Source organism: Leptomonas pyrrhocoris (genome assembly GCF_001293395.1).
Source record: "Leptomonas pyrrhocoris isolate H10 chromosome Unknown, whole genome shotgun sequence".
NCBI classification, from domain to species: domain Eukaryota; phylum Euglenozoa; class Kinetoplastea; order Trypanosomatida; family Trypanosomatidae; genus Leptomonas; species Leptomonas pyrrhocoris.
In genome coordinates, this window is record NW_015438361.1 from 614,295 (window position 1) to 640,482 (window position 26,188).

At 58.0% G+C, this 26,188-nt stretch overlaps 6 protein-coding genes across 7 annotated transcripts; all 6 read right to left on the minus strand.

Annotated features, from left to right (window-relative positions):
• Window positions 1-22: 22 nt before the first annotated feature.
• On the minus strand, window positions 23-15,366 carry ABB37_03329 (hypothetical protein; the record flags this gene model as incomplete). The annotated part of the gene is made up of 1 exon (XM_015800641.1): window positions 23-15,366. Exon 1 carries the CDS (start codon window positions 14,732-14,734, stop codon window positions 23-25), a length of 14,712 nt encoding a protein of 4,903 aa, XP_015660648.1. The 5' UTR covers window positions 14,735-15,366.
• Window positions 15,367-16,165: 799 nt separating this feature from the next.
• On the minus strand, window positions 16,166-17,364 carry ABB37_03330 (putative D-isomer specific 2-hydroxyacid dehydrogenase-protein; the record flags this gene model as incomplete). 2 transcript variants are annotated; one of them, XM_015800643.1, is made up of 1 exon in its annotated part: window positions 16,166-17,364. In XM_015800643.1, the coding sequence occupies exon 1, from the start codon at window positions 17,189-17,191 to the stop codon at window positions 16,166-16,168; it is 1,026 nt and encodes a 341-aa protein (XP_015660650.1). In that variant the 5' UTR covers window positions 17,192-17,364. The 2 variants fall into 2 exon arrangements, with proteins under 2 accessions (XP_015660650.1, XP_015660649.1); XM_015800642.1 differs by having other exon boundaries at window positions 16,166-17,331.
• Window positions 17,365-18,404: 1,040 nt separating this feature from the next.
• On the minus strand, window positions 18,405-19,574 carry ABB37_03331 (hypothetical protein; the record flags this gene model as incomplete). The annotated part of the gene is made up of 1 exon (XM_015800644.1): window positions 18,405-19,574. Exon 1 carries the CDS (start codon window positions 19,416-19,418, stop codon window positions 18,405-18,407), a length of 1,014 nt encoding a protein of 337 aa, XP_015660651.1. The 5' UTR covers window positions 19,419-19,574.
• Window positions 19,575-20,332: 758 nt separating this feature from the next.
• On the minus strand, window positions 20,333-21,596 carry ABB37_03332 (hypothetical protein; the record flags this gene model as incomplete). The annotated part of the gene is made up of 1 exon (XM_015800645.1): window positions 20,333-21,596. Exon 1 carries the CDS (start codon window positions 21,341-21,343, stop codon window positions 20,333-20,335), a length of 1,011 nt encoding a protein of 336 aa, XP_015660652.1. The 5' UTR covers window positions 21,344-21,596.
• Window positions 21,597-22,163: 567 nt separating this feature from the next.
• ABB37_03333 (hypothetical protein) lies at window positions 22,164-23,119 on the minus strand (the record flags this gene model as incomplete). Its single annotated transcript, XM_015800646.1, has 1 exon — window positions 22,164-23,119. Exon 1 carries the CDS (start codon window positions 23,043-23,045, stop codon window positions 22,164-22,166), a length of 882 nt encoding a protein of 293 aa, XP_015660653.1. The 5' UTR covers window positions 23,046-23,119.
• Window positions 23,120-23,732: 613 nt separating this feature from the next.
• Window positions 23,733-25,858, minus strand: ABB37_03334 (tyrosine phosphatase isoform; the record flags this gene model as incomplete). Its single annotated transcript, XM_015800647.1, has 1 exon — window positions 23,733-25,858. The coding sequence occupies exon 1, from the start codon at window positions 25,569-25,571 to the stop codon at window positions 23,733-23,735; it is 1,839 nt and encodes a 612-aa protein (XP_015660654.1). The 5' UTR covers window positions 25,572-25,858.
• Window positions 25,859-26,188: the final 330 nt, after the last annotated feature.

Here is a 26,188-nt window from a genome sequence, read left to right on the forward strand (position 1 = left end):
AAAATATCTGCACCTTTCTGTTCTAGTTCAGTGTGATGATGCACACATTACTGGACGCCTCGGAAGCCGCAGCGTGAAGAAGTGGTGCGTACTTGCAAACCTCATCATCGCTGCACATGTCAAGAAACTCGTACCAATTGATGTGGTGCGCAAACTCTTCCCAGGTGAGCAAGCCATCGCGAATCGGGTGCGGTAGCGGCGTCGCAGCGCCGTCGTGCATGCGCTTCAAACGCAGTGCTTCGAGCTCGACGCAGCGGGTGCACTGTACCCGTGCCGCGCCTGCGCTCCTCTTGGCACCAACAACGACAATCTCCTGCGCACTCATTCTGCGACCACCGGCCCTATCGCTCACTGCTTGCGTGTACCGGGGTGTGGAGGCCATGTCCGCGACAGAGCGCGCAAGGGCCACTCCACCGAAGGCACGCAGCTCCGCCGCCTGTGCGACCGACATGAAGGCGTTCCAAGTGTAGCTGCGCGCCACCTCCGACACCGTTTCCGTGCGCTGCGCATTCACCTGCACCCGCCGATCCTTTGTCTGCTGCAGCCAGATCGTCGTGGCGCTCAAAGACTCCGTGTCTGCTGCAGCGTCTTGCGAGGGCGCGCCTGTTGGGCCGAGTCCGTAGCGGACAGCGGCGGCACCACCTCGACGGCCCTCGTGCGCGTGTTTGTCTTGGGGCTCATCGATGCCGAACTTGGCGCCGGGACGCAGCGGCACGCGCGGCTTTTGACGCCGCCCCTCAGCGCGGTTCCCGCCCCCGTCGCGCCGGTCTCGCGGGTCGTCGCTGTAGGCGTTCAGCAGATCCGACACAAAGTTGCGCATCGTGTCGAGGCCCATCACATTCACCAGGCTCATGTACTGCTTCTTCATCTGATCCTGGTAGGCGTTGCGGTGGACGAAGAAAAGGTGCCAGATGGTGTCGCACACGCGGCGGCGCTGCACGGCGTCCCATTGCAGTCGGGCGTCCTGCGTGGAGCCGACGAGGAGGCTGGCAGCGCCGGCGATCTTCCACAACGGGTCGTCGGCCGCACCGGGAGAGCGGTACAAGGACAGCGATACCAAGATGGGATCGATGTAGAGCTGATCGATGGCCACGACGCGGCTCCACAGAGGGGCGGACGCGTGACGAGAGCGGGAGCCATGCGCCGCGAGACCGCCACCGTTGTTGTCACCATCTGCCAGCTCCGTGTACGCGTGCCTTGCCAGCGTCAACGCCGTGTCCAGACTTGCCCTCCACGGTGGGCCGGAAACTTCTCCGGCTGTCGACAAGGCGGCACGCCAGTTTGCGGAGTGTCGCATCCACCCCGCGAAGTCCCACGTAGTGCGTATCACCTCTTGATAACTCATCATTGCCGTGATGAAGCCGTCCTCCACGTGCAACTCGAGAGGCGCCAGATGAAACGCGGCCGTTGAGCAGCACAAGATGGGCGTGGTGCGCAGCAGCTTCCGCTCCACCTGTAAGCCGCTCTCGCGATCGTCCACGAGCTGCGCGACGACGCACTCCTTTGCCGCAGGCCGCTCGTCGTCCACCTGAAAGCGGTGGAAGCGCAGTTGTAGGCGTTGCACGTCGGCGTCGGCGGCTTCTACGTCTGCTGCAGCTGCACTGCTGGCGCCATCCCGGCGGCGTCGCACCCCTTGCGCGAAGGTGCAGGTGAGCGGCTCTATGGCGCATGACAGCACACCCTGTGCGTCCTCACCGCAGAGCAACGCAAATACGCTCTCCACCTGCAACGCGAAGGACAGCTGGGGATAGGGGAGCGTGCGGTAGGCGTCGATGGTCGGCTCTGTGGTGATACTGACAGCGTAACTCATGCCATGAACGCCGCGGACGCGCACAAACAACATGGTCGAGGTGCCTCGAGCGGGATCCTCCACCTCGATCTCTTGTTGAAAGCCGTTCACGCTTCGGGACTGCTGGCTGATTAGCTGCGGGTCAAAGTTGAGCACGCACAACGTATGGGCCGACGCTGACAGCGCAGCCGTCGATCGCCTACTGCTCGAGACGCCCGTCGTCTTCTCCCCCGCACTGCTTGACGGGTCCTGCTCTCGCTCCAGCCACAGCTCCACGACGGCTGGTGTGCTCGGTCCGGACGGTGCCGCGTCCCACGTCCACGCTTTACGACACCGGGGAAAGACGGTCGACACACGGCGTACCCCGCGCTGCCGGAAGCGTACGGTGTACAGTGTGCGGTTCTCCACCACGATGGGCGGCCGCGGGGCCTCCTCGACTTCGACACACATCATGCATCCCTTGTACGCGTACGCCGTCGTGGTAAACACCTTCGTCTCCTCGCGGTCCACAAATAGCTCACCGTTGACTTCTTTGATGTCCTCCGGCTGCAGGAGAGGCAACCTGTCGGGAATTGTTTGCGGCGTAGCGCTCCCGCTGTTCGATGGATTCGCTGGACTTTGTGGCCAGTACTCGCGAATCGGGATGAGGCTGTGGTAGACGAGGTTCGTCGCATCGTCGTGGGCGACGTTGAGGGGCAGCGCGGAGCTCCAGCAACACTGCTGAACGTTGTGGTGCGCGTCGTCGCAGATGGAAAAGGAGAAGAGGGGGTTGAGGCAACCTCCCTGACCCGCGGTGGCCGCGTTCACGAGCGGCGGAACGACCGCCTCCGAGAAGGCTTTCACGCGAAGAAACACGGAGTTGCCGTCACTCCGTTGCACGTCACTGGGCAGACTTTGCGCGAAGCACAGCGTGTAAGGAGACTTGTTCATGAGCACCCAGCGCGGGCGGATGTAAACCACGTGCGTGTCGCTGTAGGCGTGCAAAAGCGTCCGACTGCCCAGCTCTACTCGACAGGAAAGCACCAACACCATCCCCCGCGTGCGACGACTGGCGCAGGTGACGACTTGCTCATCGGCCGCCTCGTGGACCGACAGCGACTGCTGCGACCAGTCGGAGAAAGTCGCGGGTTCGTTCGAGCCGGACGGGGCGGTCTCCCATACACGCACAAACAGTCCGTTGCCGTCTGCGTTGTTTTTGTTCTTGCTGCACGATTCAGCGCGAAGGCTGTTGTAGAGGTACACGGGAGAGTTGGCGTTTGATTCGTTCTCTACGTTGAGCAGCTCGTTGCTCTGCTGCGTCCTCCTTGCCTCGTCCCATGATGCCATGGTGCCGCTGCGTACCGTGCGGCCTCCTAGACCGGCGATGGGGTACGTGCATCGATCCGCCGCAGCCGCGTGTGGCAACGACGTGTCCGCCAACTGCAGTGTAAGCTGCGTCTCGTTGACGATCCAGTGAGGGCAGTACAAGGTAACCAGCCGCTTGGTGTACTTGATGTGCAGGACCAGCGTGGCGCCTGTTGCTGGGTCGGCCAGTACCAGGTGTCCGTCTCGCCGAGCACGATTCCCGGGGCAGTAGATGCAGGCGGGTGGGTAGTACGCCGTCGCGCTCGTACGCTCCGCTGCTCCACCGCGGTTCTCGACCACCTGTGAAGACCACTGCAGCAGCGGATTGCCGTTTGGCTGCTGCAACGCCACGCTCACGCACACGTCATCCAGCGGGTCCATCTCCGTTGCACCGTAGCTCGCATTCGCTTCCAGTGTGGCTGTGTGAACAACCGTGTAGGCCGCGGTGTCCGGCGCGGGGTCCAGAAGGCCCACCCGCATGCCGGGCTGCACGCGCCGCGTCAGCAGTGTCGCGATAAGAGGAAGACCCACGGCGTTGTGAATCGTCACGGCAGCTTCGGCAACGACCGTGACAACACGCAGGGGCGCGAGAGCGGGGTAGCGCCGGACATCCAGCGGCTGATTTGCGGCTGCAACCACCTGCAAGAGAAAGTGCCGTTTAGTCGCTTTGCCACCGAGAATGGTGAAGCCTTTGCCCTTGGCGAGGGGTGGCTGTGTTGCTGGTCCCCGAGTTACGTCATCATCAGCGGTGGCGGCAGTTACGCACAGGAAGGTGTGGTTTACGAGACACGGTAACGCGTCGTACGAGACGCCGAGGGTCACTAAAGAGTCGGGGCTGAGTGCGTAGGACTGTCCCTGGTGCTGCTGCTGCTGCTGCTCCGCCGTCGCCGCTGTCTCTGACAGTGCAAGGCACACCCGACGGCGAAGAGCGTCAACGGACACGTACTGCGCTGCGCCGGCTGCTACAACGCCCACGGCATCGTAGGTGCCTCGCTGGTTCATCGCCAGCTGCAAGACAGCTGAGCTGAGCCGGTTCTGAAATAGGACGGTTGAGTGGAGGTGAATGCGCTTCAATCCTTGCTGCTGTGGCGGCACGGCGACGTCGGCGACGACGTAGCGCCGCAGCGGCCCGGAGGTGCTGAGAGAGACGCGCTGAACGCCCACAGAAGCCACAGACACCACCGCACCGCGTGATTCGCCGTCAGCGGAGGGGTTTTGCGAATGGGTGGCATGCTGCTGAACGAGGATCTTCTGCTGCTCGCGAGGAAGCTCCTTGCCCTGCGAGCGAGGAAGGTTGAATGCCCACGACTCACCAGAGGCAAGAGCACGAGAGTCGTTGCCGCTGCTGCTGCTGTACTGGTGGAGTGCATCCGGGATGTATTGCGGCAGTCGAGCTGCCATCACCAACCCCGTCGTTTGAAGCAACGTAAAGGCGTGAAAAGACGAGGAAGAAGCGGTGGAAGGAGACCCCTCTTCTGTGGTAGGAGAAGGAGTGACTCTGCCGACTGTGACGTTGTGCTTGAACATCTCCACCCCCGCCTCCTCAAATTTGGCGCGCAGCAGCTGCAGTTGTCGCAGATTGCGCAGGAGCTCCAGTGTAGCGTACACTTTCACGCTGCCCGTCTGCACCGCGAGTCGGACGAAGCCCTGGCGGTTGTACACGTCCGAAATGCTCGTGTTTCGCCGCCAGTCCAGCGCAAGGTTGACCCTCAGCGGATCCACCACTGGTGCCCACTGCGATTTGGCCAGCCCGTAGGAATCGAGTTGCAGGGTGAATTGCAGCTCCGCCTTCACGTGCGGCGCCTCCAGCGTGAAGCTCGGGGTACGAACCTCATTCACGTAGAGGCAGAAGAGCGGGATGTGGGTGTTCTGGCTGTCGTCCACCGCAAAGAAGCTCAAGTACGGGATCTGCACGGCGAACGAGGTCTTGGACACTACGTCTGTCGACGACGCAGCGGCCGCGACGCTGCTCGCTGCTCCGCTGCTACTTGTAGTCCGGTTCCTCTCTCGCATGAGAGACTCATTAACCAGGTTGCCTTCGACTTCCTCTCCGTCCCAGCTCTGCGGTAGCGCTAACAAACTCGACCCCAAGTCACGCCGCATCGCGTCTTTCCATTTGGCAAACACCGCCTGCGCGTGTCGCGCCGCGCGCAACACAAAGAAGACGTCGCTATAGTGCACGCGCATCTCGACACCACTGCTCGCGTCGAGAGACACGTTGCGTAGGTGTTGCACACGGCGTGCAGCGGACGGGTGCGTCGTTTCACTGCTACCCACGCGACTGTCCGACCTAACATCACCACGGTCACCTTCGGCAAAACAGGTTTCTTCGGTGTACTGCACCGTCATGGCCCAGTCCGAGAGCAGGTCGGACGTGTCCACGGTGGCGCCGTGTGCGGTGAGAAACTCCGTGCGAACGCCCGCGTGAGCAAGGGAAAAGAAGCCGCTTACGTCTCGGATATCGTCGACTGTGGAGGCGGAATTAACAAGGGTAAGATGCATGTCGCTGTACAGCACAAGGGTGCGTTGAGCTTCTGTGGCGGTAGGGGAAGCAGCCGATGTTGCCATGAAGGGAGACGCGGCAGGCGATGCGGCGAATGCGGTGCGCGGCTCTGGCACACGAAGCTGCACCTGCACATCACCCTCAAAATCTGCCCATTTGGTGACGTTGCTTGCCTGCTGCGACGTGGTCAGGGGCGCTGGCACGGCTTTGGGCTGATTATCCGCTTGCCCCGCAGAGGTGAACAGATCCTCGCTGACTTGTCGGCCGGCTGCTGCAGCGTCGGAGGGTCGCATCACTGTGCACGTCTCACGATCAACAACGACGTAGGACCCGTTGCCGGCGCTGATGTACGCCTCAATCGATTCTGCTTCCATGCAGATGTTGGCGTGCATAATGCGCAGTGTCATGCCCTCGTCCAGCAAAATAAGCTGTCCTCGCCGCGCTGCGTTGAGGTAGATGGTGCGCCCGTTGCCGTAGAGGTACAACAGGCTGTATAGCTTGTTCACTGCACGCAGCGGCGCTCGCTCCGTCAGCACCAGATCTTCGCTCAGCCACAAATCGCGCTGCACGACGAGCTCTCTGGCGGTTTGGTAGTTCGGCAGAGCGACCTGGAGGTACGGCGCGTAGAGGAGGTCGACCCAGGCCATCACAGGAACCGCCTCCACGGTTACGGTGACTTGTCTCACAGACACCACGCCGCTCTTTGCGTTGGTCTCCTCGTTTTCCGTAATGTGCAACTCACAGGAAGGGGTAGAAGGTGCGGTAGAAGTACCTGTGTGCGACGAGGAAGGCAGCGCCGCGAGCGACAAGGTGGGGATGGCACCCTCCTTACCCACAAGACAGCTCTGCAGGCTTATCGCGATGCGCAACTGCCCATTCCATTTGCTCGCCGTCTGTCCTCTCTGCTGCTCTGCGGCATACACAGCTCCTTTTCCATGGAAGTACGTCGCGTCAAGCCGTTCCAGTTGAACGTACACCGCCGTCAACGCCCCTGAGTGCGCGACGGCTTCGCCGTCCTCGCTGTCTTCCTCCACCCGCAGGTTCAACGACGTGAGTTGTACACAGTAGCTTCGAAGTCTACACTTGCCTGGATGTGATGCTGACTGCTGTGGAGGATGGGCTGCATTTGTGGGGTTGCCGATTGTGTGCAGCAGCGGCTGCTCAATGCCCGACCCGTTCGCCTCTGCGATTTGCACGGCAGCTGCCAAACTGTGCGAGGCAGTCGACGCGGAGTTCATCAACATGGCCAGAAAAGACGCCTGCTGAAATGCGACACGGAGCAGCGCGGCGTAGTGGAATTGCGTGAGCGTCAGCTGAAGAGGTTCTAGCGACAGTTTCCACTCCTCCAACGGCGCGTTGGAGTCGCTCTGCTTGAGTTGTCTCGTGACGTCAATACTGAAGCGCTCCAGAAGAAGAGTGCAGTGTTGCTGTCCGCGCAATGCGCAGATGGATGTGTTGCGCAGCTGCAAGACGGTCTGGCAGCTGGAGCTGTGCTTCGCCGCAATGTCGGAGTTCCACTGAACGACGACGGCCTCGGTGGTCACAAGAAGCGCTTCGGAGTCCAGCGCGTGTTTGACGGCGTCTTCGACCTGCCGCGCCGTGCAGTACTGCAGACCCACCGTCACCTCCTCTTTCAACACGAACACAGCCACAGTGCCTACGCGTACATCCACCGCAAAGGAGCCGTCAGCTGCCGTCGTCATTGGTGACGCAGGTGATGCGCTGGCAACGCTTGTCTGCTGAAAGACAGCGGCTATGCTGCGCACTTGCCGAAGAACACCCGCGAGCAACAGCGACATGTGCGCCATGGACGGCGTGAGCACCCAGAACGGCTGCAGCACCGTGGTGAAGGTGGATTTGGCAGGGTTGTATGCAAACTCCACCACAAGACACTTCTCAGCGCCCGGTCTACTCAACGCGGGCTGGGACGCCTCCTGCACTTCTGGTTGCGCGGAGCGCGGCGGGGCGGGTGGCGCGGTGGACACCGGTGAAGGAAGTTCCCCAAAAAGCTCATCCAGCATGTTTTGCTGCGCCAGTTTCGAGGCATCCATGGTTTGAGCACTTCGGTTTGTCGGCGAGGGCGACGGCTGCGCTCGCCAGGGTGCACGCGGAGACGATGCAACTGGCTGTGACCAGCCAGCCGGTTGTTCCAACACCAGAGGAACGACTAAAGCGGCTGCCGCAGCTGTCTCTCGGTGATCGTGCAGAACGCAGCGCACGAGACGACCCACGTGCAGCATGCCTTTCCACCCTTCTATCTCCTTGCGCAATTGTATCAAAACCCTAGAGCACGAGGCGCAGAGTTGCAGGTCACATATAGAGGATGTGGAGGTGTGCTCAGCCTCGCAGGAAGGCACGCATGGCATGTGACAGTGCAGCTGTGGAAACTGCAACTTCACCGCTATCGTTGCCCAGCCTTGGGTGGTCTGTGCTGCGGAGGCGGAACTGCCAGGTGCAATGTACCGGTTCACGCTCTCGCACAACGCGGGACAGTGAACAAGCGACTGCACACTGCCGAGGGAAAGACCGTCCACTGTAACTGCTATGTCGTGCGTTGCATCGACGTCGATGTGCAGAGCACGCGCTGTGGTGCTTGCTGCGAGCCATCGCCAACCGTAACGAATGCGCAGCAAAGGCGACGTAGACGAGGAGGGAACACCACTTGAAAGTTTTGCCGGAAAGGAAAAGAGCGGTTCTACGTCACCCTGTTCGCTTGAGTTATTTATCTTCTCGCGTGAATACGGCGCGTCACTTCCAATCACAAAGTGGCGCGCCTCGAGCGCACAGCTCAGCTCTCCCGCCGCGTTGCGGTCCACTACCGCGTGGGCTCCACCGAGCTCTATCTCGCACGCCGAGTTCTGCGCATCCGTCAAGAGGAGGTGCGTTTGAAAGCGCGTCTCCACATCGAAAACCCACGTGCTTGTCTCCACTACGGGATGGAGCAGGGAAGCGGGGGACACATCCCTCTGGTATTCTTCCACGATTGTCGCCTCTGCGTTGGAGCTGCTAGCGGGGCTGTCGGCAACGTAGTTGGCGTGCACGAGATTCATCAGCACGGCGAGATCGGTGCTGGTGCCTCTCCACACCGCTCCACCATCTAGTTGGTCGTCCGGTCCACTTGCACTGCCGCGGTGAAAGCACACATGAAAGGTCTTGTGCCATGTCTCCTTTTCCTTCCAGATGGACGAGGTCTGGTACACCGGGAGCGTCATTGTCAAGGTCCAACGAGGAAGCGAGGCTGCGAACGCAGTCGACAGCGTTGCAGAGGCGTCGCACCGTCGCAGAGACATTTCATGGAACGCTATGGTGTGCACCTGCTCCACTGACGCCCACTCGCAGCGCTGCACCATCGCGACGGAGACCGCAGCGTCGCCGGAGCTCGCCTCCGGCGGAGGCGACGCCGCTGGGGAGACGGTCGGCGTGGCAGCAGACAGCGCACGAAGACAACCCGCATACGTAAGCGCGTCCACCGCAATTTCGCACGAACACGCGACGGGTGCGCCGTGGCTCGCCTTCTCTAACCACCGTGCGTCGTCTGGCACGCGCAGCACCGCGCGAAGCAGTGTGACAGACTTGCGGAGGTCGTCCCACGAGATCTCCGCCGACGGCGGCACACCGCGGTGCGGCCAGGTGAGCGGTGGGCAGTAAAGCACCCCGGCGTGAAACCAGCAGGGCTCGCGATGGACCAGCGTGGCGGCGCGGTGCAGGACGTCATCTCGAAACGCCAGTATTAGCTGCATCAGCAACGGGTGCCAATAGAGGAGTTTCACGCAACGCAGCTCCACCGCTACTTCCTGTCGATCACGGAAGCCCATAGGCGGGTGTGCTGCTCTTTCTTCAAGGCTTCTCGCTGAAATGGTACTGCTGCCGTTACAGAGCCAGTCCGATGTGGACAACATCGGCGGCGTCTTGTGGAGCTTCCAGTCAAGTGAAAGCCCGGCACCACTACTCGATGCAGGAGATCCAGCCGCTGCGATGGCTGCTTGCGAGTCCATCAGAACCACCCAGCTCGCAGCGGACTCGGTGCCGCTTGAGAGCGTAGGACACCGCCACTGCATCACCGGACGCTTCACGTCCACATGTACGTGATTGAGGGCCTCTGTCAGCCGCCACCGCAGAGAGACGTCACGGGCCGCAAATTGGAAAGCTACGCATTCCCCTGGCACACGAAGCGGTGGCGTGTCCGAGGACGGAACCGTTGCTGCTGCTGCTGGTGTCCGCAGCGCCACCTCCACCTCCACCGCCGCCACTGTCAGGTCCACCATCGTACTTATCGCGTTTCCCCCGTACTCATCGGCACTGCACCACGCCGCCTCCACCTCACGGGCCTTTCGGAAGGGCTCCGTCGGTGAGAGCGACCACCAAGGGTATCCTGCGATAACTTCCTCCGCAAAGAGACGATCCGTCCACAACCCAAAGCTGTCCCACCACGCCTCGACCCACTCGAACATCGCTGGCCCGACGTGGAGCTTCACCGCTGACGCAGGGTCGACATAAATGCCACAGCGCTTCATCGACGGGAGAGGCTGGGGACGGAAGTACATGATGAAGCGAAGGAAGAGGGAGGCAGCAGCAGCAGGAGCGGGTGCGTTTGGCGGCAGTGACGTCACAGCCGCACCAAACGGTTCAATTCTCAGCAAAGACTGCTTTGCCTGCGTGTCCTGTGCGTTGTCGGCGCTGGAGGCGTCGGAGGAGCGTGGGCTGCAGGCGTACATCTCTGTCTCGTTGGTGACGGTCAATTCAAAGCGCTGCTTCTCTGCAAAGCGATCGAAGCTTAAGCCAAACGGCGTAAAGGACAGAACAGCATCGCGTCGTGCGGTCTGTGCCGCTTTCTTGGTGTTGGGTAGGGAGTGCGGTAGCTCATCGCAGTACGCAGCCGGCTCTCGGCCTTCACATGTCAGCCGCAAAGAGGAAAAGTCCACCTGCACACTCCACAACGGCTGTTTGCGCAGCTGGGGCGCGACCACAGCAGCGTTGTACTGCACCTGAACCGCCGGTGTCAGCTCCAGCGAAGGGGTTGACGGGTCCACACAGCAGCGAAGAAGCGTCTTTTCCATTTGCTGCGCCTCCTCGGCAGTTGCGCATTGGAACGCCACGTAGCGGCACGGCATCAGGTGCGCTCTCTTCAGCGCCAACTCCAGTGCACTTCGAACTTGCTCGGCACTGGGGAGAGGACGAGCCGGCGGAGCACCACTTCCGTTGCCCTGTCTTGCATTCTCCTCTCGTGCCTGCCCTTGGTTGGCGATCCAGGCGAGCACGGCGCGCTCCAACCACACCGCGTTCTGCAACAGCGCCGGCGGTACGCCGACTGCGTCCACCAGCAGCTGCGCGGCCCCGTCGCACGCGTCGGTCAGGACCTGCTCTTGGTCCACCCCACCCTGCAACACGTAGAGGTGGAGGAGGTAGGCGACGGCGTTATCGCCCGGACGCTTTGTCTCCGTACGGCGTACTCGAATGCACCCACGCTGCAGGGAGAAGTACTCTGCGGGGAAGGAGGCCCGCTCCGGGTGGTAGAGCACGCATACGCCGGTGCGAATGTCCACCCGGCGCTTGGCCAACGGTGCCGCTCCGGCTGACGAAGTTATCCCCGTCGTGGCGGAGAGGCGCGACGCTGAAAAGGGATGCATTTGCTTGTAGAAAACCTCAGGGTTATCGAGGTGGTCGCAGGCGGTTGCGGATGCTTCACGGTTTCCGCTGTCGGCCGCCTCGGTGCCCCTCCAATACGCCATGCGGGTGCGGTGGGGGACGACCCCAACGTGAAAGGTGGCGGTGGAGTCGACTCCACCGGGTTCGGTTTCGGTCGAGATGGAGGCCGCGCCGCCGCGCTGCACGAGCGTCTCCGCGACCGCCGCCACGAGATCGACGAGTGTGCTGCACGAGGTGGTGAGAACCGACAGCGACGACCGCGACCACGACAGCTGCACGGCGGCGCTCGACGAGAGGCGCAGCTTGAACGGGGGCTTCTCGGGTAAGCACCGTCCCAGCAGACTTCTCTCCACCACAAGGGCAAACGGCGTCTCAGAGAGAACGACTCGTCGAACCACAAGTGGCGCCGGCGGCGCTAAAGTGGACGGACCGCATTCAACATCGGCTGGCGATGCAGCGGGAAGGAAAACGGAGATGCTGGCTGCGGCTGCCTCAACGTGTGTGTAGTCGAACCAGTCGGTTTCCTCGGACCCGAGCAGGGTTGTGTGCGCAGCCGCGCCTTCTGTTGCGCCGTTTCCGCCGCTTTTACTGCACTGCAAACGTTCCTGCCGCTGCAGCCGCTGCACAATGTCATTACGAAGCCCAAGTCTATCGATTGTCAGCTCGCACCCCTGCACATCCGGTATTTCGGACAATGATACCGTCACACTGTCCATGAGAACGTCCCACTCAATCGAATGCTGCCGCTCTACCTTACGGCGGAGAACGATGAGGCGGGCCTCCGTGTCTGTCGCGCACCGCTGCTCGACATGTGTGAGAGGTCGAGAGGTGGGCATGAGCAGAGCGGTCAGAAAGCTCTCTGTTGATGCCGGTAAAGTGGAGGTGGAATGAACGCCACCTTTAACTGGCGGTGAGGTGCTTTCGAGATTCGAATGGGCAGGCCCCACCGCTGAAGTGCTTGGCCACATGACGGTGAAGAAAAAGTCGACCAAGTGCCGCAAAGGAACGATGTCAAAAACGAGGTGAAGCGGTGCTAAGCGGACACACACGCGATGCACAACGGCCGCCCGTGAAGTGAGCTGCTGCGGCGACCGCTGCGTCCACTCGCACTGCCATGCAGCCCTACGACAGCATTCGTCCGACAAGATGGACCAGCAGGCTTCCAGCGGAGAGAACGCCCGTGTGCGTCGCGGTGCTGTGTCACCGACGGGCACGCCAGTTCGAAGCGGTGATGCTGCTGGTTGTGGCCGCCGCAGCATCACGATTGCCTGCTCGCCCTGCTGCTGCTGCGGCGTTTGGTTGTTCAGTTTCGCTGCGGTGACTGAGAGGAGTTCGACGCATCCCCAGTAGTAGGCGAGGGGAAGGGCAGCCTCCGCAGCGCCGCTACGACCGCTGGCGTCGCCCCACTCGGCCCCACTCTGCAGGTTGCCCAACAGCAGCTTCGCCAGCGTCTCCTGTGCGGGAGGAGCCGACGTGGAGGAGGAGGGTCTGTGCAGTGCCTGTTCCTCGGCCTTGCAGCTTCGCAATTCAAGAGACACGGAAATGGCACGGACAAACACAACCCACGCAGGAGCTGCGCAGCGGCGTTGACTCGCACTCGACCCACCCCCCACATCGTTATGATCCAGACCATCCGCTCCCCGCACCATTCCCGTGTTGCTGCCGTCTGTGCTATTGCAAAGGCTGGCGGTGGTGCTGGGCAGGGTCAGCTCCCTCGCCTCCTCGGCGGACATGCCAAACTCCTGTGCGATGACGGCGCGCTGTGCATCCGTCCACTTCGCCGCCGTCATCAGCTGAACCAGTTCCCGCAGTTCCGCACGCGCCTCATCGTCGAGGTTGTCGGCCGGCGCCCCACTTTGTTTCGAGCCGCCACTACCATCTGTTGGTCGTGGGACAGAGCGCCAGAAGGAAAACCAGCCGCCAGTTGAGCCTGACGTTTGCGCATTTGCATCCACTGCCGCCGCCGCCTCTGCCGTTGCTGATTTCGTGGAGGGTGAAGTTGCGGACGGCGAGGCAGCCAGCGACTCTTTTTTCTCGCGCAGCAGCTTTTCGTATTCGCCGCGTTCCACCGTTACTCTCTCCAGCGCCAGCCGCTTCGCCAGCTTTAGCACCTCAATCGTCAGCTCCTCCTCCAACGCGACCATCTCTACGTGTTCGTCTGCAGTGAGGGGTTCCAGCCAGCTTGCGGCGCCAAGCGCAACTCTCTGCCGGCGCAGGTAGAGGCGCATGTAGCGATCTCGCTTCGCTTTCGTCGTCGTGTACGTAAACCACGAAAACGGGGCCGGCGTGTGCGCGGAAGCCAGAGAGGCGCTTTTGTCATGGCGCACCTGCTGCCGCACCGCATCACTCACGTAGCGCCACCATAGCCGCGGTTGTGCGCTCGGTCGCGCACCGACGGGGCGCAGCCGCCGTAACGCCTGCCGTGCGCGGACGTACTGCACGTAGCGCAGCAGCTCATAGCACGTGGTGCAGCTCTCGCTGGTCACGACGCAGGCGCACGTCTCATCCATGTGCAGTGCCAACATGTACTGCGGCGTGGTGGGGTCCGTGACGACGGGTTGGTAGGCCAGCTCAAGGGAGATATCGAAGGGGTGGAGGAGGGGCACCTCAGTTTGCGCCGCTGCCCCGGTGCGCAGAGACACGGCGAGACCGCGAAAGGCGATGAGCTGGCGAGACATGCGCTTGCCTGGGGTCACAAACGCTGGCTCAAAGCGCTCGTTGCAGCCGCACGTTGTCATCTTTCTAATTTGGAAGGACAGAGAGGCCTGGAGGACGTCTTTGTTGGTCGAGAGGGACAGCGCGGCAGTGGGTGAGGCGGCGCCGTGGCTTTGCGCCGAGTAGCTGGTTGGACTCTGTGGTGCTGCTGAGGTCATGACACTGTCTTCCTCGTCGCCTTGTGAGCGCGTCGCGCGGGCGACGCTGGACGTGTAGTGAACGAAAAGCTGCTCTATGTCTACGCGGACATTGTTCAAAATAGTGGCCTTGAGACGAGCCGTAAAATTATTGTCGCTGCTTTCTGTGCTGGCGTCAGCAGAGAAGGCAGGGGAGGGATTTTGCTTTGCCAGTTGGGCTTCTTTGAAGGCCGTCAATAAAGCTGCGTCCGTCGCGTCAAGCTCGCGCGTTTTGCGTGCGTGCTCCTCGCGCTTCTCCTGATCTACATCGTAGGCGGCCGTTTCCTTGTCGGAAAGGATAAGCCGTGCGTTGCGTATCTGCACCACAACCGATTCCGAGCGAAGGTTCGTCCACGGAATGATCACCGTGAGCTCCTCAATGGCGCCCATGAGCACGCACACCGGCACGTCAAAGAAGCGCAGCGCATCTCGGCGCACCTTCAAATGGCGCAGATGCACTCGCCCATTCCAGATGGAGACTTTCACCTGTTCGCGATCGATGTTGTCGAAGTACTCACCCAGGTACGTTGTGAGAAGGTCCGCTACAAACTTATTGAACATCGCGGCGGCGACTTAGACAAGCAATACCCGTTACCAGCGAAGAGAAAAGCTAGAAATAGCATGAAGTAACAGGCAGTGGCAACAAAACAACGTTCGTTGCAACCGCAGAGGAAAGGTCTACTTGAACAAAAAATGGACAGGTGCTAAAACTGTTGTTGGCCTGTTACAGTGGCCAGACGTTAGAGTATGAGCAATGGCGAGGGAAATCAGCACACACACACACACCAAAGAAGACCGTGCCGTTCACCGCACAGTTCGATAAGATATGCTGTGTGTAGATCTTCTTTACATGAAGTTCTGACTTAGAATCGAAGAAGAAGATCCCAGTTGACTAGGAGGCGCAAAATACAATCGAGTGTGTCGACGTCGGGAACACAGAAATTCCTTTCGCTGTCAGAGGGTAGACAGCAAAGCCGAAGAATATGGATACAGTACAGGAAAAGGTGCGGATAATCGGCAAGAGGGACGATCCTTTTAGGCGAATATCGCCGCTTGTCTTTTCCTTTGTTGTTGCCGGAAGAATGCTTTGAGTTGAGAGTTTTTTTTGTTTGTGTAGCAAAAGAACGCAAAATCCCGTCTTCCATCCACCTGAGAGATAAAGGACTTTGATCGAGAATGACAGCAAAGAATGCTACCGTCGTGGAGCATTACAAACAAAGAAGAGAGCAGCAGAGCGGGAGGGGTGAAAAGATGCTCCTTTTGTTCAACAAAAACCTGATCGACTTTACGTCGACGCCGGAACAACAACAACAACAAAAACGAAGTTTCATTTAGCTACTCCCAGGATTCATGAAAACGCGACTTCAAACAGCATAATGAGAGAAGGAGAAAGGAGAGAACCGTACGTGGTGTGCCTTCGCTTTGGCCTTCCGCCCGAAACATGTTGCACGACGCTACGGAAAGTTCAAGCGGCTTGCCTTCCCAGTTTTTCTTCTTTTGGTGAGTCGTTAAGGTTTCAAGTGTGGCGCACAGAGAGACATCGCATGAAACTGACGAAAAATGCCGCTGAAAACGTCATTTAGAAAGATTTCTTTTTCTTTGACAATAAACTGTATAAAAATAATTAGCGAATAAGATCGATTATGTTGATAGTGCCACCGTAACGACGCCGAATACCGAAGATGAAGAGAGCAGCTGGTGCTCCATAGATTTATTTTTACTGAAGAGGCGTAGCGCTGACCAAACGCACTTTAACACGGAGCACCGCCCCCAAACCGCTGAGCGACTATATAAGTTTAAGATAGCGAAGGAGCGAATGATTATCGTGTTTCAGGTCGTCTCGGGGCCGGGATGAAAGTCGAACAGACGCAAAAGTACAGAAATACCGTTGTTTACAACAAGGAGGGGGAGGGGGGATATCACCGGGCCCTAGACGGGAAACAGAGGAGAACTTTTGTTGTGTAAGACTCGAAAAATAGTTTGTTCAAGCACTTAGTAGCCCAGCTTGGCATCCGCCAGGTAGGCGTTGAGTTTTCCTGTTGTCATGTACTCCTTCGCGTACTTCGTGAAAAGGCCGATAGTGTCACGGAACGATTTTTCCGTCAGGCATGCGTTGTGCGAGGTGAGCAGGATCTTGTCATCGTCAATATCCCACAGCGGCGAGGCCAGCGGGAGAGGTTCTTGCTGGAACACATCCAGTGACGCACCGGCAATCACGCCGGTCGAGATCGCCTCTGCCAGCTCGTTGTCAACCTGCGTAGCACCACGACCAATGTTGATGTAGATGGCGCTCCGCTTCATCGTCTTGAAGCGCTCCAGGTCGAACATCCCCTCGGTTTCCGGCGTTGCAGGGAGGATGTTGACCACGATGTCGCTTTCACGAATCACACGGTCACGTTCCTCGTCGCCGCTGACGAGCTTCGCGCCGTACTCATCCTCGGTCTCCGCGGATTGGTTCCGCTTCACGCCCGTCACATCCATGTACATGGGCTGCAACATCTTCGCCGTCTCGCGGCCGATCTCGCCGTAACCGAGGATGCCCACCTGCAGGCCACGGGTCTCCTCGAGCTCAAACGGGTCCCACTTCTTGGCCGCGCGGTTGCGCTGCTGGTGTGCCGTCTGGCGGGCGAAGTAAAGGATCGAGTATACGACGTGCTGAGCGAGCAGGGCGTTGTAGCCACCCTTGCCGGTGGTAATCGGAATCCCCTGAATTTCCTTCTGAAGCTCCCCAAAGCGGTACCAGTCGAGGCCCGCGGAGCAGCTGTGAATCCACTTCACGCGGCGCTCGCTCTGCGGCTTGTCGTAGTCGTCCGTGAGCAGCTTGATGCCGCTGTAGCCCAGAGGCCCAAGAACCACGAGGACAACGGGGCGACCTGACGCCTTTACCTCCGCGAACTCTGTGGCGGCATCTTTCGAGCACAGAAAGTGGTCGGGGAAGATGTCTGTGCCGATGATGTCAGAAATGATCTGAGTGCGGTTGAAGCTGGCGCAAATGCAGAGGGCAGGTACATTTTTCATGGTTAATGGTCACCTAAGTGATAGATTATCTACTATAATAATGATATATAAAACTGCAGAGTGACGTTAAAGACAGATGGACGGTTTTGTGTTAAGGCGAGGTACTCCTTCAATAGAGCGAATAACAGTACATATATTTCTGAAATACAACAAGGGTAATGAATATGTAGGGCTGAAGGAGAGAGAGAGCAAGTAAAAAGGAGGGGGGGGGGAGGAATAGAAGCATCCAGGAATTTATCGAACCGTTACGCTCCATCAGAGAATACCAATCGAAAAGAGGTTTCGTAGTAAACATGCAGACGGAGACTGTTGCTTCGCACAGCTCGAATCGCTTGCCGGCAGAGACGGCGGCCAGAAATGACACATCGCGCAAAACAAAAGAGAAAACGACAACAAAAACAAAAAGCCCGGTGGGTGAAGATCGGCCCTCTAAATTCTGCTCCAATACCACGACGCAACACAGTATTCACACAACAGAAAGAAAAAAAATACCTTCCTGCCTGTCGCATTCAGCTGCGTTGGAAGGGAAAAGAAGAACTTAGTCGACGACTCTCTATCAATAAAGGAGGGAAATAGGAAAGGAAAAAAAAACAAGTGTAAACAGATATCATTAGACCCCGTATATCGTTTTCTTTTTCCCTTTTCCAATTAAGGGTTGACACCGTTTTATGAACTGCTTTAGTAAATAACAGACTCTACGAAAAGGAGTTTGTTGCGGACTCCGATCGCCCGCATTTCCGCCTCGTGGGCTTCGGGAAAGGAGGCGAGACGGCGAAAAAAGACAGCAAACAACAAAACAAAAGACAGTCTTTCCGGAAGAGAGGTCGACGAGGGGGGAGAGAAGAGAAAGGGAGCGTACACAACACGTAGCTTTCGAATCATCTCCCGGCGCTTTTTCCTGGCACAGGCCTTCAAAAAAAAAAAAATCATTCACTCAACAATTAGAAGAGAGAAGACAGCCTGGGAAAACTTACAACGCGCACGCTGGCACGAGTGCATTCCGTCGTTTCTCCGACTGATCCACTCCTTTAACGTTATTGCTGTGTGTGTGTCCTTTCCGCACCGCGAACTCTTTTGAAACGTGCCCCGTTCACCTAGACAAAAAAAAAAACGAAACCTTTTTGAAGAGAGACGACAGTGAAACGAAATAAAGTAGAGGTGTTTTTTGGAAAATAAATAATCGGAGTGTGCTTCCGCTTTGAGAGACCGTAGCTTAATAGCCCTTCTCCAGATGCACCGTGTAAGCATCGCTCCTCCCGGACGTCGCGTAGTCCTTGTAGATTTCCGCAAAACGGGTTACGGTCAGCTCCATCAAACGATCTGTAAAGTCAGCACAGTGCGACGTTAGTAGCAGCTTGTCGTCCGGCACTGTCCAGAGAGGAGACTCTTTCGGCAGCGGCTCCGTCTCGAACACGTCAAGGGCCGCACCACGAATCACACCGTTATTCAGCGCACCCACGATGTCCTCCTCACACTGCGTCTGACCGCGGCCAATGTTGATGAAGACGGCGCTCGGCTTCATCTTGGCGAACACGTCCTTGTTGAAGAAGTGCTTCGTGTGTGACGTGCCGGGCAGCACGCCCACCACGAAGTCGGCCTCGCGGATCGCCTCGTCCAGCGCGTCGTTGCCGCGCACGGTCACGCCGTGCTCGTCCACCGTGTTGCCGCCGCTGCGGCGGATGCCCGTCACCTTCATGCCGAGTGCAGCCGCCTTCTGGCCACACTTCTGGCCGATGTCGCCGTAGCCAATAATGACGACCTTTTCGCCTCGCGCCTCAATCATGTTGAAGCGGTCCCACTTCTTCTCCCTCTTGGACTCCACAATGCGCCACGGAGAGCGGTTGAAGTACAGCATGCTGAAGACGACGTGCTCAGCAAGAATGTTGGAGTAGCAGCCCTGCGCATTGTGCATCGGCACGCCGTGGAGCTGTTTCGTGAAGTCGGGCAGGCGGTAGGAGTCGACGCCGGCGGACAGGCTGTAGATGAACTTCACGCGGCGCTCCTTCTTGTCGTGGTCGTCGCAGAGATCTTTGATCACGTCGACCCCCATGCCTCCCTCCACCAGGAGAGCGATCGGATGGCCGCTGGACTTGGCGGAGGCAAAGGCATCGGGTGTTGTCCCGTGCACAAACGTATTCATCGCAGGGGCCGCCAGAAGCTCGCCGAGGACCGACTTCACGACGGCGAGGTTGGCTGACGACACACAGGCACAAATAGTGAGCGACATGGTAGTGAAAAATGAGCGCTTTAGAAAGTAAAAAAAAGAAAAACAATGGTAACAAAAGGACAGGTAATAAATAAATATATATATAGAACAATATGAGATGCTTCTTACAATAAGCTTTAATAGAGGGAACCAGGAGATAGGGAGTGTAACGACGACTGACAAGGGACCAATTTGCGCCCCCAAAAAAGAAGGCAAAAAGAAGGAATCGTACAGAAGATGCACGGAAGCGGAAATAGGGAGACAAATAGAAACCTGGCTGACGGGCAAACTGGAAGTTGCACACGCACTCTACGTGATGGATCGATAAAGGATGCAATTTGTACTGTGAGATGTCACAGTTCTTTTCAAGTCCCCTTGAATGGCGTTAGTCCAACGCTACAGTTAGGAGAAAGCAGAAGAAGCCCTCAAGAGTTCAAGTACACCAGCCACCTTGCTGAAGGCGCAAAAAAAAGGGGGTTTTGTCGCCAACGGCAATTGTAACAAGAAGAGTGTTTGACCTCATCCAAGTTCGCGTCTCGATAAATGCCCACGGAAACATGCGTGACGAACATTCATTATGAGGCATTCAAAATTTGATCTCTGTCGTCAAAGGGGATCCCTATTAATCCCAACCGATTCAGCTGAAGGGCTGAAGAGACGCGTAAAAACGGCCACACAACATAAACAGAAACTATCTTAGAGTTAAATCGGTAAAAAGAAAAGATCAGGAGTAGAGGGTGAAAAGAAATACGGTCCTAAGATTTTTACACACATACCGGGCCTTTCACTCGCAAGGGGAGAGGAAACAAAAAACTCTGCAAGCGAAACTGAAATCGGAGCGTTATTGCAAAAACCGATCGCGTGTAGATGATTGGGCTTTAGAGAATGAAAGAAAAAAAGTATAGAGAATACGCGGACAAAACAGAGAAATCCACTTAGTATCCCTTGTGCAAGGAGACAGTGTAGGTGTCCGATTTACCGTGCATTACGTACTCGTTGAAGATTTCCGCAAAACGGTTCAATGGGCGCTCTGCAACGTCTTCGGTCCAGTCAGCACTGTGAGCCGTTAGTAGCAGCTTGTCGTCCGGCACTGTCCAGAGAGGAGACTCTTTCGGCAGCGGCTCCGTCTCGAACACGTCAAGGGCCGCACCACGAATCACACCGTTATTCAGCGCACCCACGATGTCCTCCTCACACTGCGTCTGACCGCGGCCAATGTTGATGAAGACGGCGCTCGGCTTCATCTTGGCGAACACGTCCTTGTTGAAGAAGTGCTTCGTGTGTGACGTGCCGGGCAGCACGCCCACCACGAAGTCGGCCTCACGGATCGCCTCGTCTAGCGCGTCGTTGCCGCGCACGGTCACGCCGTGCTCGTCCACCGTGTTGCCGCCGCTGCGGCGGATGCCCGTCACCTTCATGCCGAGTGCAGCCGCCTTCTGGCCACACTTCTGGCCGATGTCGCCGTAGCCAATAATGACGACCTTTTCGCCTAGCGCCTCAATCATGTTGAAGCGGTCCCACTTCTTCTCCCTCTTGGACTCCACAATGCGCCACGGAGAGCGGTTGAAGTACAGCATGCTGAAGACGACGTGCTCAGCAAGAATGTTGGAGTAGCAGCCCTGCGCATTGTGCATCGGCACGCCGTGGAGCTGTTTCGTGAAGTCGGGCAGGCGGTAGGAGTCGACGCCGGCGGACAGGCTGTAGATGAACTTCACGCGGCGCTCCTTCTTGTCGTGGTCGTCGCAGAGATCTTTGATCACGTCGTGCGCCTGTGGACCCAGCATCACCAGCACTATGCCCTCGTTGTTCGTCTTTGTCGCTGCAAACTCTTGCGGCGCAGTGCCGAAAACGACGTTTTTAAGGTGCGTGCCGACCCTTTGCTTCAACCCATCGTCGACGGACGGGCAAGTCACGCCGTCGACACCAACGCACACGGTCAGGTTCATTTCGACTTCAATAATAAGAATAACAACAACAATAAGCAGATCAGCCAGCGCAATGGAAATGTAAAGCAGATAGCGCGAACGTGGTTGGGGAGGGCGGAGGACACAAGAAGAAAAGCGCCAACTCACATTCTGAGCGGCGATATGTGAAGGAGCAGAAGGAGGAGAAAAGGCAGAAGTGTAGGTGTTGCGTCAAGAGGACAGGAGAAAACCAACAAAAAAAAGCCGCCAATGTGAGACGCGTTGCGTGTGAAGCTGGAAAAAAGAGTGCACAAAGCAAGGAAAGGAAGTGACGGATCGAGGGAAGTTCCCGTGCAAGGTCGCGCATTCTCATGCCGCACATCCACAACATATTAAAAAAGAATGGAAGAGCGACTTTCGCGCCCCACTTGTAGAGCACGGCAGAGAAATTAAGTACTAACGCGAAGTGCGGCGTAACTCAAGTCCCTCTCTTGTGCGTGCGTTGAACGGCGTCAGAAGTGAAGGAAACAACGAGCAGCGTCAGCCATTCGTTACGGGACGCCTCTTAGGCGCTGTTCCACTTCAATTTATATATATCTCGGCTCTTGTGACCACATACACGCAGAAAACGATCAGATCGAGCTGCGGAGGTGAAGAGTTTTAAGAACGTTAAAAACAAAAAAAAAACATAAACATCTAAGTATGGGAGCCGAAGATAAAAATAAAGTCCCCCAAAGAGGAACTCTGACTCGTGTTACATCCAATTTTGATTTACATAACCGTTCTCACCTTTTTGCTGCATAACCCTCACAGCAGTGGTGCGCGGACACACTGAGAGGCGCCTACTGCAATGCTTCTCTTCTCAGTAGTCGTCCTCCATGTAATGCACACGAAGGTTGGTCTTGTGCATCGGGTTATCGCACGATTTCACAAAGGCCCCAACGGACTCGCTACTCGTCAAAGGGTAAGACTCTAGGTTGTCAAACAGGTACGCACCGGTGGCGTCAATCGTGACGTTCTTCGTGGTGAGCAGCCGCTCCCGCTCCGCAGCGCGGCCCACCGGCAGCATACGCGGTGGCGCGTACGTGCTGTCGTTGCTTTCCTCACTTGTCGGACTTGCCTGCTGCTCTGCTCCACTGCCGTCGCGAGGCGACGAAGCCGTGTTATTAACGTTGCTGTTGTTGTAGCGCACGGTGCTCGCGAGGGACTGCGTGAAGTCTGCCTCACGCTGCAGCGCGGCCGAAGGCGCCTCATCCTCCGCGTCGTTGTGAGTGCCACCCCCTCCGCGTCCGCTGCGGCTGGCCCCGAAGCCACCAGTGGACCGCAGCAGCGCCGTTGTCCGCTGCCGCCGCGACGAGACCCCCGGCATGTCGAGCACCTCGTCGTTTGTGTACACCTCCTTCTTACGATCCGTGAGGGCCAGCTCGGCAGTGGCGTAGCCGTACTGCTCAATGTTACCGATGTCGCCGTGGTGGAAGAGAAGCATGCGTGGCCCCTCCGCCGCAAAGCAGCCGGGCGGCTTCGCGGCGGCCGTCTGCTCCGCCGTGGGCGGCTTGAAGGAAGTGGTGTACGTGGTGTGGAGATCTGGCTTGGCCCCGGTGATGGTGCTGTCGGCGGTGGTGAGGAGGGGCTGACCAAACTGCCGCCGCTCCTCATCCCAGTTGTCCAGCAGAGTGGAGCAGTGGTAGGCCGTCTTCACGCTGGCCTCGCCGTTGAGGCCCGTCACCGTCGTTGGTCCCTGCATGGTGTGCAACGAAGAAAGAGAGAGGGCTGGTGGTGGTGGTGGGGAAAGCGTCACTAAACGAGAAGATAATTGGCTATGAAAAGCGAAAAAGGAGGGAGGGAGGGAGAGATGGCGTGAAAGCAAACTTCCTAATAAGAACTGTTCTGCTCGCTGGAGGAGAGATACAAAAACTCTTTCCTTCGCCAAAGCAGACCTGCGAGTTAAAGGAACACGCTACAGCCTGAAAGGGCAGATGATCCAGCTCCTGACTAGCACCAAGTGTGGTGCTGTTGAACGGTACGGTGCGAACGGATTGCTAGCTTCACTGCCAAATAGGTTGAACAGCTTCGCATCTTTAGGGAAGTGTTACTTCAAAGTCTAAAGCAAGTACAGGTACACGCATGCAGCGATAAATAACAAGAACGAAATCGATATATATATATATATAAAAGCGAAGGTTCCCAGTCGTTCTTCCTTTTCTTTTTTAGGGAGGCAATCCTGCAGGACACCGCAACACAGTAGAGCAAGAATGTACGGGCCACACGAAAAACAAAGGTAAAGTTTGCGCGCATCGGAGGAGCGCTTCGATAATGCTGTAACAGAACGAAAGAGCAGCAATAACACCAACAAAGCCGGTCTACTAAGTTGCACACACACACACACACCTACTCAAATAACAGCAGTAATATCACCCCCGAAGAACGACCGCTATTCGCGCGCACTGGACTGCCGCCGCGCATCCTCCCACTGCAACTCGATCTCAAAGTTACCCGGGTAGCGCTCCTGCTTCGTGTCCTTCGATGGACCATCGAGCTCGTTGCGGTCTAGTCGAATTGTGGCGTTGTGCTCGAAGCCGGTGTGCAGCCAAAACTGCACCGGCGGCCGCAGCGGGTTCGGATTGTTCTTGTAAAAGAAGAATTTAAACGTCACGTCGCCATCTAGCACAGGGATGTCTTCCGTCGCCGTCAGCTCTAGCGTGTCCGCCGCCGTGCCGACAGCGCGGAAGGCACGGCGGTCCGGCACGTACCCCGTCACTGACGACTCCGCCGAGTCCATCTCGTTCGCCTCCATGTAGAGCACCTCCTCATCGTTGTGGAAGAGATCCTTCACCTGCCGTCGCCAGTCGTAGGTCGACGGGTCGGGCACCTGCGCGTTGAAGGTAACGGTGCGGTTTGAGAGGTACACCACGTTGCGCTCCGTGCACGGCCGCGTAATGACTGCCATCCACAAATGCTCCACACCGCGCTGCAGCCACAGCGGGGGGATGTGGTGCAGCACGAGCTTCTGCACCCGACGCGGCCGCGATGGGATGGCCATGCCCGGTTGCTCGTTGATGAGGCGGTCGAAGTAGTGGACGTAGCGCGCCTGCGACGGTGTCTGCACGCCTTGCAGCTTGGTGTAGCCGACGCGGCTGCGCATGAGGCTGAAGTGGCGCAGGGCGGCCTCTGCGCTGCGGCAGAGACCACAGTACATCAGGTAGGCGCAGATCATCGCCCCGGTGCGGCCCTTGCCACCCTTGCAGTGCACCGCCACCACACGATTGTAGGGGTCAGCCATAACGTAGTCCGCCACCTCGCAGCAGAAGGCAATCATGTGAGCCAGTTCGGCCGGGTTGTGATCGTCCACGCAGTAGACCGATTGCAGGGGAAATGGCGCCGTGCTGCGCTCGGAGCAGAGAGAGATCACGTGGTAGGACAGGCGGGCGTACTTGCGATGCAGGAAGCGCACCACCTCCTCCCACGGGTTGCGGTAGAAGGCCTCGGTGCCACGGGCGGGCCAGCCCATCGCCAGCACGTTACGTGTGATGTAGGCCAGGTCGAGCACCACACCCTCTGCGATGTAGCAGCGGCGGTCCGACGCGCAGAAGACGCGCAGCGCTCGCGACATCTGTAGCACCGTGAGACGGGCCATAAACATCCAATGAACGATGAGCAGCAGCCCACAGACAATGCTCGTCGGGTATGCCACGTAGATCGACACAACAACGATGCTCGCGCCCACCCACACAAGCTCCCACCAGAGTCCGGCCGCAAAGCGGGCACCGCGCTCGTAGGCCCAGATGGCCAACACCTCCAGGCCGATAAAAATCGTGTACACAAGCAGAAACACAGGGGAGCTCTCTGTGCGTACCGCGGAAAAGACTAGGAAGAGAAACGTCGGCACGAGAAGGGCACACTGTAGGTAGAGGTTTAAGAGCCCTGTGTACACCGTAGCGAAGATGCGGTCAGACGTGCTTTGGCCCGGGTTGATAAACGTCATGTCCTGCGGGTCGGAGATGGAGACGTAGTAGTTGTTGACCAGGGACAGATCGCTGGTGACCTGCGCGGGGATCTCGTTTTGTACGTGGAGATACTTGGTGCGATCCCGCAGGTAGTAGTGCAGCTTTTCATTCGCGGTGGTGGGAACGGTGGATGACACGCTGACAGCGACCGCCTTCCCTTCCTCCTTCGCCTCCTCGTCCGCCTCCAGCTCCTCCCGCGCCTGTGATGCCTGTCGCACGCCGGGATGTGCGCCGGTTACATGAATATCACCTTCACCGTCTAGCATCTTTTCTAACGAAACCGACAATCAAGAACAGTGCGAGGTATTCTAATCGCCGAACACGAACTTCGAATGCGGTAGAAAATCAATCGCAGAAGCGCCAGCAGGGGGAAAAGTACCGGCGACAAAAATAAGAAACCGACAGCAGAACACGACTACACCTTGTCAAGTTCCCGTTATTTGTCAAATGCCGCTGTGCTTTCTCTCGCAGCGCGGCACCGTTGCACCGTTGGAATACTTGCGTAGGATATGTGAGGCAGGAATCTGTTGGCACTCCGTGAAGGTGAGGGAACTACAAGCAGGGCGAGGAGGGAGGAGAGATGAAGGAATGACGCCATCTGTTGTGAACCGTGTGCGTATGAAAGAGAACAACACCTGAAACAAACAATAATCGAATAGAACCCTTGATTGGGTACCGTAGAAGTCCACTCATTACACAGCCGTTGCTCGAATGGAAGACACATCGAAGGAGTGCGCAAGGCGGGGGAAAGTCAGTTGAGACCTGCTTCACGCGGGAGACGCAGCAAACAGCAGCGAAAAAAAAAACACAAGAAAATAAAGTGCGATAGACCTCGCTGCTTCGCATTGCAGAACGGTTGACATTCGTGTTTTTCCCCGCGTAT